Source organism: Artemia franciscana, chromosome 12 (genome assembly GCF_032884065.1).
Source record: "Artemia franciscana chromosome 12, ASM3288406v1, whole genome shotgun sequence".
NCBI classification, from domain to species: Eukaryota; Metazoa; Arthropoda; class Branchiopoda; order Anostraca; family Artemiidae; genus Artemia; species Artemia franciscana.
This window is the reverse complement of record NC_088874.1, coordinates 12818864-12833076: the sequence shown is the minus strand read 5'-3', so window position 1 is coordinate 12833076 and position 14213 is coordinate 12818864. Positions and strand designations below refer to the sequence as shown.

General features: G+C 35.1%; 1 protein-coding gene across 10 annotated transcripts in view; it reads left to right on the top strand.

Annotated features, from left to right (window-relative positions):
- Window positions 1–14213, top strand: part of LOC136033704 (titin-like) — a 369666-nt gene that overhangs the window by 74463 nt on the left and 280990 nt on the right. For all 10 annotated transcript variants that reach the window (XM_065714570.1, XM_065714567.1, XM_065714566.1 and 7 more), the window contains exons 12-16: window positions 970–1173; window positions 3070–3224; window positions 6529–6697; window positions 8930–9159; window positions 12045–13908. In XM_065714570.1, coding sequence (XP_065570642.1) covers window positions 970–1173; window positions 3070–3224; window positions 6529–6697; window positions 8930–9159; window positions 12045–13908 — 2622 coding nt within the window. The remainder of the gene's footprint in view (window positions 1–969; window positions 1174–3069; window positions 3225–6528; window positions 6698–8929; window positions 9160–12044; window positions 13909–14213) is intronic.

The window sequence follows — 14213 nt, the reverse complement described above, 5'->3', positions numbered from 1 at the left end:
AGGAAGTAATCTTTCTCGCTACTATGTTTTTTCACAGGTTAATCGATTTGGCATTTTAACACTTTGATTATTGTGAAACTATTGTTGTGAAACATGCTCTAAACGAGAAATTTAGTTTGTAACCCTTCCATTATAGTTTTGATTGTACGGAAAAAATAATTGAATAAAATAGTATAATTCAATCGTTGTATAACACCTTGTCTGTGTTAATTTTGACAAAAATGAGTCAAGATGTACAGCGTAAATTGCTATGGGGTGCGGGGAGCTCCCACTCCAGACCTCGTTTTGACTGCTCGAGACATAAGTGAACCCCTCCACACACAATATTTCCCCATGTCTTTATTTGCCCTTTCCAATTGTTTAAAGCATTAATGATTTTAGTGATTTATGTTATATACTTTATTGTCCATGCATGATAAATTTTCCACCTTTGAGATTAACTTAATTTTACCTCCGTTTGGGTTTTCGCTAGTTCCCCCTCTTTAGGTTGTTCATAGAAAAATGAATTTGGCTTCCTCCAGGATTATTTTCTACTTGCGCCAAGGGCTAAGAGGCTTACCAAAAAAAAAAAAAAAAAAAAAAAAAAAAAAAAAAAAAAAAAAAAAAAAAAAAAAAAAAAAAAAAAAAACTGGATCTCTTTGCAAATAGAAGAAAGTGGTACATTTTTACATAAATACAGTTGATTGTGAAAAAAATTGCCGTAGCGAGGCTTTATTGAGTGGTCACACTTGCCGAGGGATATTTACTTCATGGGAGTGAGTAGAGACCAACCTGGGTTGCCAAAAATTTTTTTAGATAACATACTATTCTCTACTACATAAATGAAGCCAACAGGTTAAATCTTCTCGTAGGCTTAGGAAATGATCAGATATTATTCCTTGTGTTGAGAATGACGAACTGCATATCATGGAGTGATCCTGTATATGTGGCATTTTTTTTATACAAGTATTAGTGTCGAGTCAATTTTAGGATATGAAAAAGCCCAACGGTTGGAACAAACAAAGCATATTGAGCCACAATATCAAATTGAAGAAGTTTCAAAGTCTAAGCCAGTTTTTGTTCAGCCTTTGAATGATCCGTCACAGCCAATACCCGAAGGCAAGAGTGTCCATCTTGAATGTAGACTGGAGCCAATGGGCGATCCAACAATGAGAGTTGAATGGTTTTTCAATGGTAAGATTGATTATTCGTTTGATTTTTTTCCTGAAAATCATATTTATTTCCGAAAAAAACATTTGGGTCATTTCTTAACCTTGAGCTAATAATAAGGACTGTTTCTCATTCAGTAAGCAAAATATATTATTCAATAAAGAAGAATAACAAAAAGGGAAGGAACTCTGAAACTTGAAAAAATGGAAAAAATTGAAAATGTTGGACAATAAAAATGAAACTCGACTCTCCCCTTTCTTCCGACCAAAAAATTATCCCGAGGTAAAATCAGATAAGCGTTTCAAGATCCCAATGACAGAACATTCCTGATATTTGTTGACACAGCCCTCCAAACTCGGGTACAAAGAGGATTGAAATCATTCCTAATTGTTCGACTTCTTATTGATAGAAGTAACGTCTAGCTTTTCTAGCACTGGAGTGTCTATAATGCAGCATCACTGTAGATAGACAAATGTGTTGTGCCATTTCATTTTTTTACCAAGTGTCTACTTTCATTACAAAAATGAACTGCACGGGTTTGCCCCATGTAGCGGGTGGAATTACATTATAAGTAAAGGCCTATATACTATAAAGATTGCGATCGCTTGACAATTTAACTGGCGAAGCATCTTTGATTTCTGGAAAATCTCTTGCCTACCCCTCCAAAAAATCTAGCAAAGATGGCCAGCTTGTAAAGAATTACCGAAAAGGAATCTCTTATTATAATGTTCCTACTGATTAAACTGTGTTGGCAATCTGTCGTGAACAACCGTCCTTAGAGACGTGATACGTCGCCCTTCTTTACCGTTTTTAAAATTTGCATTCTAAAATCAGCCTTATATCCCTCTAAAACCTGTTTTCATGAGGAAAAAGGTGGCATATGCGTATTAACTTGCTCCATAATTTCGTCTTGTCTTGAACGATTGAGCGTGTCTGAGAATATTCAAAAGTGGAGAAGATTCTATGGAGGTATCTATGGACTCTATGGAGGTATATTCTATAGATGGAGGTATTCTAGGGACTCTTAGGAGGTAGTGGGGACGGGCTGTGATCGGGATAACAAAGGTTTTAGTGTCTCTAGCCCAAAGACTGTCTAACACAATTTGAGACACTGTATTCCCCAAATGAAGATGCATGCTTCTTCTAAGCAGTAATTTTATAGATTTCTCGCTCATCTGTATCACTTTGAAAATTTCAGATAAAGTCTTTTGTCTGGCGTACGACAACATGAATTTCTACCAGTTGATAGATGTTTTGGAGCTCATAAATCTATTCTGATAAGTTAGGTTAAGAGTGAATAGTTCACCATTTGGGGAAAGTAGAAAATATTTAATGAGGAGACAAGGGTAGTATGGTTCTTACTATTGTGTCATGTGTGGAGATATGGATGAGACTGTGGGTCATATGATGGGTGAGTGTGAGAATGAGTATGTGTAAAGTTACTTGCGAAAGGAAGTATATGGGAGTTTAGGTTTGATCAAAGATGACTGGCGAGTATAGTGAAGGATTGTTGTTTTGCAAGTGTTGAAATATTGGACTATTTCTCAGGCTAGCAATGGAACATAGAAATTGATTTTTGTGGTTTGTGCAATGTTTTGTTTCTGTAGCGTGATTTAATTTTAGTTGGGTTTTTATTTTGTATTGCCGTGGCCCTCGGGCTTTTAGAACAATAGAAGTTATTATTATCATATCATTGTAGAATATGATCTTTGTTCTGCAACAACCAAACGCAACTTACCGTTCTATATTTTTCTCTTCCTTGTTCTTCTAAAAATACATATTCTATATGCAATTTGGACTTGATTTGTGTTGAAATGGCATTTTATTAGGTCAAATTGTGCTTATGTTATTTCCCATTTATTCATTGACTTAAATTAAAAAATCTCATTATGCCTTCTTTTACTATTTACTTTTCCCCAGGTAAGCCTATAACCATTGGCTCAAGATTCAAGACATACTTTGACTTTGGCTATGTTGCTCTTGATATCATAGGTGTCTCCTCTCTCGATGCAGGTGAATATACTGTAAGAGCAACCAATCATCTAGGTTCAGCCCATACGTCAGCTTGCATAAAGGTAAAAACTATACAAGTTCAATGTTAGTAGAAATGTATTAGTAGGCTCTCAATCCGAAAAGGGAGAGGACCTGTTGTGCTATTTAACCGGATGTCATTTTAAAGCTCCATATTTGCAAGGATTTGAGAGAGAGAGAGAGAGAGATCGGTATATTTAAAAACTATCGTAGCATAGCTAAATTTAGTTTTTTACAAATTCTTACATCTAAACAAAAATCACACACCACGGCTCAGCATTGAAAATTGGTGTGAAGAAAGGCACAAATGAGTTGGCGTAACGATTAGTTCGTACTTAAGGGGGTAGAAGTTTATTTTGTAACCGAGTTCGACTATTGGGAGGGGCTGGTTCTCAGTTTTGCATTATGTTGCGCAAAAACCAAATAGTGTAGATTAAGCTTTTACAGTTTATGAAATAATAAATTGATTTATTAGGGGAGAATACTGTCGCAGTTTTTAAACTTTTTACGGGAGCATTTTTTTTAAGGATCTAATTAAAGATAAAAAAAACTATTTGAAATAGCAATGTTTGTCCGAATAATGGGCTATTCGTGGGTCAGATATTTTCAGTAAGTCGCATTTCTTTTAAATAAAGAAACTGAAATGTCTTCTATTTGCTATATGAAGGGGAAAAGGTATGTCTTGCCTGCCATCTGTAAAGTAAATGCAAAATAATATTGAATATCTCCTGTTTTCGACACCCTAAATAAATATTGGGGTGGTTTCGTTGTTCTAAATATTACGCGATACGACCTATCCAAAAAAGTTAATACAGCAAAAAAGCAAACGGATCGATGGCTATCCCCTAAACAATAACAAGGGAAATTGCTTTTGTTTTGTAGATGGGGCCTTAAAATATTAGATGTAGGGGTATACATCCCAAATTTAATTGTGTTATTTTCAATAAAATCACACCTATTTGGCGCATACCGGCATACTTCTTTTCTAAAGTTATGCACATTCTTTGCGGTAAGAACTCTTGAAGGGTAAGTTTAAAATTAACTTTATGTTCCATGTTATGAATCGCTATTGAAAGTAGAGTCTATTGATGTTCATATCGCCGCCCGAAGTTCGTTTTATAGAAATTCAGTTACCATTGACAAGGGTCACTCTTTACGCACTGTTTATTACCATGAATGGTTTAATGCGTCTCACCAATTGTGATGGGTAGGTTGAGAACCTTTAATTAACACTAAGGCGAAAAGTAATAGAATTTTGGGAAAAAGCAATAGAATTTGGGATGTAAATCCTTTGTTTTGGGATTGATGATATTCGACTCTACCTTGTGTCTCTAAACAATGACTCTCTTGAGATGTGTCGTATGTTCATTATCTCAATTTGTTTTGTTGTTGAATAGGTAGCAAGCTTATTAAGTTTGTAATTTAATTTGATTAAAAGATTATGCAACTTCAATGATTAGAGAATTTGGGCACATTGACGATTTTTTTCTCATGTTAAAGGACGTAGTCGACTTTCCAAGAAAGTGAACAAGAAGTATTTTAGACAAAATATGTATTTTGCAATGCATAAAATGTGCAAAATATGCAAATGTGCTTTTACATATGACAAAATATGTTTCTTTAATTGTGTGTGAAAGAAAGTAATATCTTTACCCAACTTCTCCTCTAGGGGGGGGGGGGGGATTTTCCCCTCGTCCCGCCCCAGATTTTTAGAAAATAACTTGTTAAGGCCTTCTTAATATAAAACGTGTTTTGGATATTTCCATTAAAAAAAGAGACAAATTTCCCCCCCCCCCTTAGATTTTGAAAAACATATTTTGCCCTTCGTCCCTAAATGTTTGAGAATTGACACCACTAGTGTTGTTTACAGGAAGGAGAGAATCGCTTTGAATCCCTTCTTTAGTTACTTAATATGTCTCCCTTGTTTTTTTAAATATTATGAAGCTTGAGCATTTACTGAGCTTGGATTCTCAATCATAAGATAAAACCGGATTTGAATGAGAAAATCCTATTTAAACGTCACATTTAAATGAGAAAATCCCAAAGACTAAAAAGATAAAAATGCAAAATTGAATTAAATAAACCCGGAAGACTTATAAATTAAATTTTATTGAGATTTTGCAAGAGGTCTCTTTGTACCTATTATAAAATATCTGAATAACCTAACTAGCCTTCAACTTGAACTTTATTAATATGTGAAGATGAACAGGTGACATTAGGTAACGAAAAGATTGATCAGGTTGGGAGCTTCAGTTACCTTGGTAGTATTATTAGTAAAGATGGTGGGAGCAGTGAAGATGTTAAAAGTAGAATAGCTAAGGCCCAGGGTGTTTTTTCACAGTTGAAAAAAGTTTGGAAGAATAGAAAGATAAGTCTACAAACCAAGATTAGAATATTGGAAGCTACAGTGAGGACAGTGGTCAAATATGGCTCTGAAGCATGGGCACTCCGAAAAGCAGATGAAAATTTACTAGATGTTTTCCAGAGAAATTGCCTACGGATTGTTCTGGGTACCCGGCTGACTGACCGTATTTCAAAAAGTAGGTTGTACGAAAAGTGTGGTTCAATCCCGCTTTCTGGGGCTATAATGAAAGAAAGGTTGAGATGGCTAGGTCACGTTCTACGGATGAAGGATGACAGATTACCGAAGATTGTCCTTTTTGGCCAACCGTCTGGGGCTACACGGAAAGCAGGTCGTCCTTGTCTGGGTTGGGAGGATGTCATAAATAGAGATTTAAAGGAAATGGGAACTTCCTGGGAGGGTGTAAAGAGGGAGGTTTTAAATAGATTAGGCTGGAGGAGGAGCGTGCGTAGCTGTGTTGGCCTCAGGCGACTTGGTGCTGCAGTGAGTTATTAGTAGTAGTAGTAGTAGTAAATAATCCATACATGCATCTCTTTTAGCATCCCCACGTAAGGCTCCATGGCCTGTGAACGTAAGAAAAACATTATAATAATATTATCAATATTATAACAAAATAATATATATTATAATATGTTGTTATAACAAATATTATAACAACATAATACAAAATAAGGAAAATAAACACGGAGAGGACAAAAAAAAAGACAAACAGAAAAATTCAAATAGTTATATCAAACCTTTTTTTAATAATTTACACTCAATTGAACTGGCAAATGTATGTAACTATTAATACTTAAAAAAAAACAACAACAACAACAAGCAAATGACTTTCCATTACACTCGTGAGGAAAATGAAAAAAAACAACAAAAAAACAAGAACTTGCACTGATAATATAGAATTAAAGAAGAATAAAAAAATTGGCAAAATAAGATTCAAATTTTGTTAAGCTATGCTTTCATTGGAGACTGATGTTAGGTCTTTTTAGATTATAAGCCGTTCTGGTATTATATCTGAAACTCAAAATGAAGCCGCTTTGGAACAACTTCTTTATTTGGAAGACAGTAGCCGCTATCAGCGAACTCAGGAAGAAGAAGTGACGTTCAATCAACTGCCGACGTTCACTAAACCCTTACACAATATTGAAACTGTTGAAGGTAAATATTTCACTGACTAATTCCTATTATTTTTTTTATGGTATTTGTATCCATAGAGTGGGTCTGCGTGCAATACAGCTTATTGTTGTTAATTTCAATAATTAAGAATCATTGCAATTATTGTGCTGTATTAACGCCGTTTGGCAGCATAATTTATTTTACATGATTATTTTAAAAATAGAAATAAATGTTCAGAAGGCTTAAGTCTAGTGGTATAACTTTCCTTTTCTATACGCCTTTGTTTTCCTGTTGAACCAAATATTGTAGTTGAACATGATAAAAATCGTTAGATCTAAAAACCTTTAAGCCTCAAAGCACCTGTTAAGCATGACTCTAATAGGAAAGATTTTAATTCATCGCGATAGATAAATACACCAAGAATTTTCTATTTAGGTAAGGACGAATTACAGCTTATTGAGCTCTGAAGCACAACAAGCAAATGATAAAATAGTTATCAGTAAGTGCTTTTGAGCACAATTCAATAATTGCTATTGTCAATTAGACGTCACAAATTACAGAAACCAGTTGCATTGAGCTTATTTACATGGGCTACATTAACCATCCAAAACAGTAGACCTTTACAATACACACACATCATACTCCTAAATATGCGAATATTCAATTGCAGAGGGTCTTTAAAGATATTTTTTCAGATGTCATATTCAGTGCTTTTTGCCAACATTTCCAAATGGTTGATTTATGACAAGCTGCAACATATTGTGATGTCATTGATACTTTTGCAATTAAGAAAATATATTATACGTTGCAAATAAAAATTTCCGAGTCTGAGAAGCGTTGCCAACACTTTGAAATAAACTGTACCAGTTTTTGGACTAGAATTGCTCCGCAAGTGATTAATTTGTACAGTCTAAACCAGCAGGTTAAAAGTTTAACGTAACAAAAAGAAGAGTTTCTATAAACCAAAACCTGAAAAGATTTTCGAGGCAGAAACTAGCAAGTAAAGTGAAAATTTACCAGAAAATTTGGATTGAACTAAAAAAAAAAATTCCAATTGTACCGCATTATACCAGGACCTCTAAATTGTACCAAAAACGGTACAGTTGTACCGCTTTGGCAACACTTGAAATTGATATTATTTCACTAATCAAGCCTTTGAGATGTTCGTAGTAATTTAGCGCGTTGTAGAGCTTTTTCTATGAAGACGGACCATTTGAATAATTTATATGTGAGCTTTGAATTTGGCTTGAAAGTGTTTTATTACTGTTCTTTGTATTTTCGATCTATCATTGACAGTAAACACCACCCTCTCCCATATTTTCCAAGTTAGATCTGGACAGAGGGAAATGCCTTAATTTTCCAAAGTATGAGAGATCTTTCAGCATATTTTTCTTAAAGGAGGAACTCCTTCTCCTCTGTGCAGGCATGAAATAAAACAAGGTAGAGAGTGCAGTACCAGAGTCAAACCGTTGAATTTTTCTCATTTTCGAAGTACCCATGTTTTCAAGCATTCCGAAGGTGAAGAGACTTCCTAGATCTATTCCGGAAGAGTTGTCTAAGGATAGCTATATGTACTCTCTTGGAGCGAATTCTTATAAACATGAAGCTAAAATAAAAATATGGTTCGATCACGCTATCTCTAGGTCTATAATGGAAGAAAATCAAGAAGGTTGGGTCTCGTTTTATAGATGTTGGATAATGTAGCTGCCAAAAATTGTGCTTTTTGTCAATCCAACCGGGTAAAAACAAAGAATCAGACGTCTTTGAATAGGGCTTGAAGAGGTTATAGACAGGAAGCAGGGGTTTCTTTGAGGGAGCAAAAGCGAATATCTAAATAGTAGAACAGAGGAAGAGCAGTTGCTGCTGTATTTACCCCTTTGTAGTGCGATGATATTTTATAGTAGTAATAGTAGCTGGTGCCCAGTGTTGTTGAAAATCAATATTTTTCAGCTGTTTTCATGATTTTTTTTTTTTTAATTCAGAACTAGTATAGGACAAGTAATTTGGTCTTTCTTTTGACTCACTAATCTCAGTTTTTAGTAAGAGCTATCTCATTCTGTCTGTAAGTTGGGTTATAATTACTTATTGATTAAAAAAAGAAATGATTCTCAGTTTATTACTTCAACTTTGGGACCTAAAATCTCACAAGATGCTGTTTGGATTTGGTTCACCTTGACGCTAAACCCTTCAAACCTAAAGAAACTTGTTTCCTTCAGAATGTGAGTTTCCCCGTGTTTCCAATTAGTGTACAACATCGTCTCTTTTCTTCTTAAGGTACCAACATTCACCTTGAATGCCGATTGACTCCCGTTGGTGATCCATCAATGCGTGTGGATTGGTTGGTTAATGGCAAGCCCATCCGTACCGGTCATAGATTTAGACCTGCTTTCGATTTCGACTATGTTGCGCTGGACATTTTGAGTGTATATCCGGATGATTCAGGAGTCTATACTGTTCGTGCTTACAACAAGATCGGCGAATCAGTCACGTCTGCTAGCGTGAAGGTATGCAATACTTTCCTTTGAGTGAGTTGTAGTAGAGGATGTAAAACGAACAAAGCCTATGGAGTGTAACTAAAAAGAAAAGATCAAATCCTATTTCTTTTACTTTAATCTTATGCATTGAAGCTATTTATCTCTTGGCTTAGTAGATTTAATAATACTAAAGAATCTAATTACATTCTATATCTGATCAAGGGTATTGCAATAGCATATAAAGAGTTTTCACTGAATGAAGACTCTAAAATACTAAATAAACGATCACAGAACCATGAGGAAGTCTTGAATCCGTTATCCTCTTGGCTACACTTTTCGACTTGTAAGGGGTCCCCTAGTTAAAGGAGAAAATAGTCTGCATAATACATTCGTTGTAAGACTAATTTTTATATATCATATGTAAATTTAGATTTATATTTTCCAAACTACAATTTCTCTTTATTTTATTATCTTAAGATTCTTATTGAACGAGTAATAATTGCGTTATATATATATATATATATATATATATATATATATATATATATATATATATATATATATATATATATATATATATATATACATATATATATATATACATATATGTATGCACGCATTATCTCGAAAACTGTATATTTTTTAAAACTGTATATATATATGTATATATATATATATATATATATATATATATATATATATATATATATATATATATATATATATATATATATATATATATATATATATATATATATATATGCACGCATTTTCTCGAAAACTGTACTCTAATTTAATTTCTGAGAATTGATATGCCACGACTGCGAAAAGACTAGATAGGTTAAGACTCTGGGGAATTTTGTTTCTCCAAGCCCGCTTAATATTTCTTATAAATTGTCTGCTGACTGAAATTAGAGACCCCCTGAAGTCTGAAAGCCTTTAGTATAAGCAGGAGGAGTCTCAAAACGTAATTTGTTGACAGATTAGTTAGAGAAAGACATTACCGTTTGATAGCTGTACAGTGAGTCTCGGATACTTAATTGCTTCTCGTAAAATGCTTCGCATTGTGGTATAATAATTACAATAATATTTTGTATAGAATGGAATCGAGCTTCGCTCGGGGATTATTTTTCGTTTAATAAGATTGCTTTTAATCAGACAATTGTAATTAGAAAACCATCTAAATAGGACACGACTTTGAGAACATTCGAACCTTATTTGAGAAAATTCGAGCCTTAATAAATTTGGAAGTACGTTTTTTGTATGAACACCCTAACGTCCAATACCCTATTGTTTTTACTTTCCACATGAGTGAAATAAAATGAAATTTGTTTTGCGAAAAAGAAACCTGCTTCAGTTTGGTTAATTGGAAACAGTGGAAATTTTTTTTATGAAGCCGAAAGAAGACTGTTTTTAGATTCCAAATGCTATTTTTCTGAAGAAGAAGAAGAGATTAAAAAACTCTCTCTTTTCACCGAGCGAAGCTCGGTCTCCTGGCACTAGTAATGTAGCCAATTTTTTTGCGCAGCAATGCTGTAAAATAAACAAAGAAAAAACTTATTTTAATGATGATTATGGAAATGACTTGAATATTCTTACCCAGTTTTATTTTTGTATCATCGCATGACTAGCATAAAGTGCATGCATTGGTTTCCTGTTTTATATAAACATTATTTTGTTACCAAGGTCACTTTCATTATCTTTCAAAGCACACACGTATACAAAATATTAGGCTGCTTCTGATATATTATAAATGCTGTCGTGTCGTTAGGCATTATAACTTTGTCTACTTTTAATTTGTTCTTATGAACGTTGTCTGTTTTGAAGCTTTATTTCTCAGTTAATTATATTTTGCATTCATCAATTATAGTTATTCTAGTTTCCTCCATTCTTAATCTCACGATGACCTATACGGATATGATTGTTATGTGCCAATTTCTTACTAAGTCTGGTGTCCAAAAGGGAACGACTATTTTAGCACTTAGCCAAAACTTGTTTTGGTCTGATCACGTAGAATTTGAGCAATTGGAAATATATGCATATGCTTGCATTTTCTGTTGACACCTTGTTTCTTTTGATAAAGACAAGCGCTTGCGAATAAGAACAGTCTGAAGACCCTCATACACATCTGATTTCCTTCTCAAACAAATTGGAATGAAGTCGCAGACCCACTTAGAAACATAAACCTGACCCAGGGAGGGACTGAAGCTGCTTTCATAATTTATATTGTGCTGAATGCGCCTATACAACAGTTTTGAGTAGAAAATGTGCATTTTAAGATAGTTGATTTTTGGTAGTTTAGCTTTTTTATTTAAAACGACTACACCTACCTAAAAAAGGCATTTTCCAGTAATTATTCTCATGCAAGTGATTCTGGATCAAAACTTTTGGGAGGATAATTCATTGCCCCATACCCCAACTTCCTCGCTGTATCTGCCTATGATTTAATAATCATTTTATGGTCATCTAGAAACAGAAATCAAGCTTTAATTAAACTATGGCTTTCTCAGGGCGCTGATTTGGAGGAAGAGGAGATTACAGTTGTTGTAAAGGTCATTTCTAGATCTTAGTTCTTAAATATCGTTTAGAAACTGATTTTTGCGTTTAATGCATACTTCTTACATCTTTTGTAAAAATGCCAATCATTGAAAATTTCAAGATTATAAAATATGCAAGGCCGTATCCAGGGGGTAGATGAGGGGTTAGGGAGTTTCAGCCCCTCCCCAAATGTTTTACTAACTCGTAAAAACATAATAAAAATAAATATAAACAAATTTTTGATGCTTCCTCTCCCCCCCCCTTTCCCCAAACAAAATCTTAGATACTAGCCTGAACATATGATACAATTTTGTTTTCTTTTTAATTGGTATTATGATTACGATGCAACCCAATTAACTGGTGTATTTTTTTTTTAGGTCATTGCCAAGAGTGAGCTCATCCTAGAATCGCAGCATCCGGCTGGATTAGAGCAGATACAGTATTTAGAAGACGCGTCTCGTTATCGACGTAAAGAAGAAATCGATGAAATGGTCATCATGCGCCCGAAATTTCTCACGAAACCAAAGTCCGTCGACAATTCACGAGAAGGACAGAACGCTCACTTTGAGTGCAAGCTGGAGCCTGTTGCAGATCCAAACCTGAAAGTCGAGTGGCTCAAGAATGGTCGTCCAATTACAATCGGTCATCGATTTAGACCGATTCACGATTTCGGCTATGTTGCTCTTGATATTCTTGGTGTTATTGCTGAGGATAGTGGAGTATATACCTGCCGTGCCGTTAATGCAGTTGGTCAAGATGAAGTTCAATGTGCACTTCAGTGTAAATCTGCAGCACAAATTCTTACCGATTCACAAAGCCAAGGACTAGAGAAGTTTTCATATTTGGAGGACAAGTCTCGCTACCAGAGATCTGAGCTCGTTGATGAAGTATGCACTCAAGCACCTGTATTCACCTCATCCCTCAAGAGCATTGAAATTGTTGAGGGTCAGCGTGCTCATTTTGAGTGTCGACTTATTCCGGTTTCCGATCCTACTTTGACAGTTGAATGGTTTCATAACAAAGTGCCCCTCAAATCTGGATCTCGTTTTGTTGAGACTAATAATTTCGGTTTCGTTGCATTGGATATCATGTATTCTTTTGCAGAAGATTCTGGGACCTATACTTGTCGTGCATCTAACGCACTGGGTGAATCTGTCACACAGTGTCAGTTGGTTGTGAAAAGCCAAAAATCAATTTACAATGACACCCAACACGAGGGGGCACTTTCTCAAATAGAATACCTTGAAGATGGCTCTAGAAATCAACGCATGTCAATTGTTGAAGACTCTATCACTCAGGCGCCTGTTTTCACACAGCCAATGAAAGATCTTGTTTTGGCTGAGAATCAAACTGCCCATTTTGAAGCAAGGTTAATTCCTGTTGGAGATCCTAAGCTTAAAGTTGAGTGGTATAGAAATGGTGTTCCGATACAAGAGGCCAGCCGTATCGCAACGATGAATGATTTTGGATATGTCGCATTTGACATGAAATATGTTTACCCAGAAGACAGTGGTACTTACGAATGCCGAGCTAGAAACGAATTGGGCCAAGCAGTAACTTCGGCCACATTAATTGTAAAGTCAAAAGCATCTCTTATAACTGAGACTCAGCATCAAGAAGCCTTAGAAAAGATTCAGTACTTGGAAGATTCAAGTCGCTACCAAAGATCAGCAGAAGAAGAAACCATTGTCACACAGGCTCCAAACTTTGTTTCTCCCTTTTCCGGCCCAACAAAACTCGTTGAGGGACAAAGTGCACATTTCGAATGTCGCATTGAGCCATATCCAGACCCAACCCTCAGGGTTGAGTTTTTCCATAATGGTAAGCCACTTGCAGTTGGTCATCGGTTCAGAACGACTTATGATTTCGGATTTGCTGCCCTTGACATTCTAACCTGTTATCCAGAAGATGCTGGCACTTACACTGCTCGTGCTACCAACCGACTGGGTACGGTTGAATCTAGCGTCACTATTAGCGTTACAGGAAGAAGTAGCCTTATCCTTGAATCACAACACCAAGAAGCCCTCAATAAGATTAATTATCTTGAAGATGCTTCACGTCATCAACGCCGTGAAGAGACAGAATCAGTTGCTGTCGAAAAGCCTTCGTTTGGCAGAGGTTTGAAAAGTCAAGAGAATTTGATTGAGGGTCAGGCTGTTCACTTAGAAGCCACAGTTACTCCTGTCAATGATCCTAAAATGAAAGTTGAGTGGTTCCACAATGGCCGTCCCATTTCACAGGGTACGTTTATTATTTTACAGCTTTATTTGTAAACTTTTTCAATGTTTACAACTTAGCCATTGATTTACTTCTGTCATAAGAGTTATATTTTGGGTCGATATCAGGGACAAGAAGGGAGTTTCTTATCCCTTTTTATGTTATTATGCCACGTTATAATAATTTTTTTTTAAGACACGCAAAAAATCATGTTCAAAATGGAAATAATATCACATTATAAGGTCAGCGGTAAGTAGAAAAATAATTTTTACCGTAAAATATAATGTAATAAATCATTCTTTCAAAATAGTCCAAAAAAGTAGCATGAG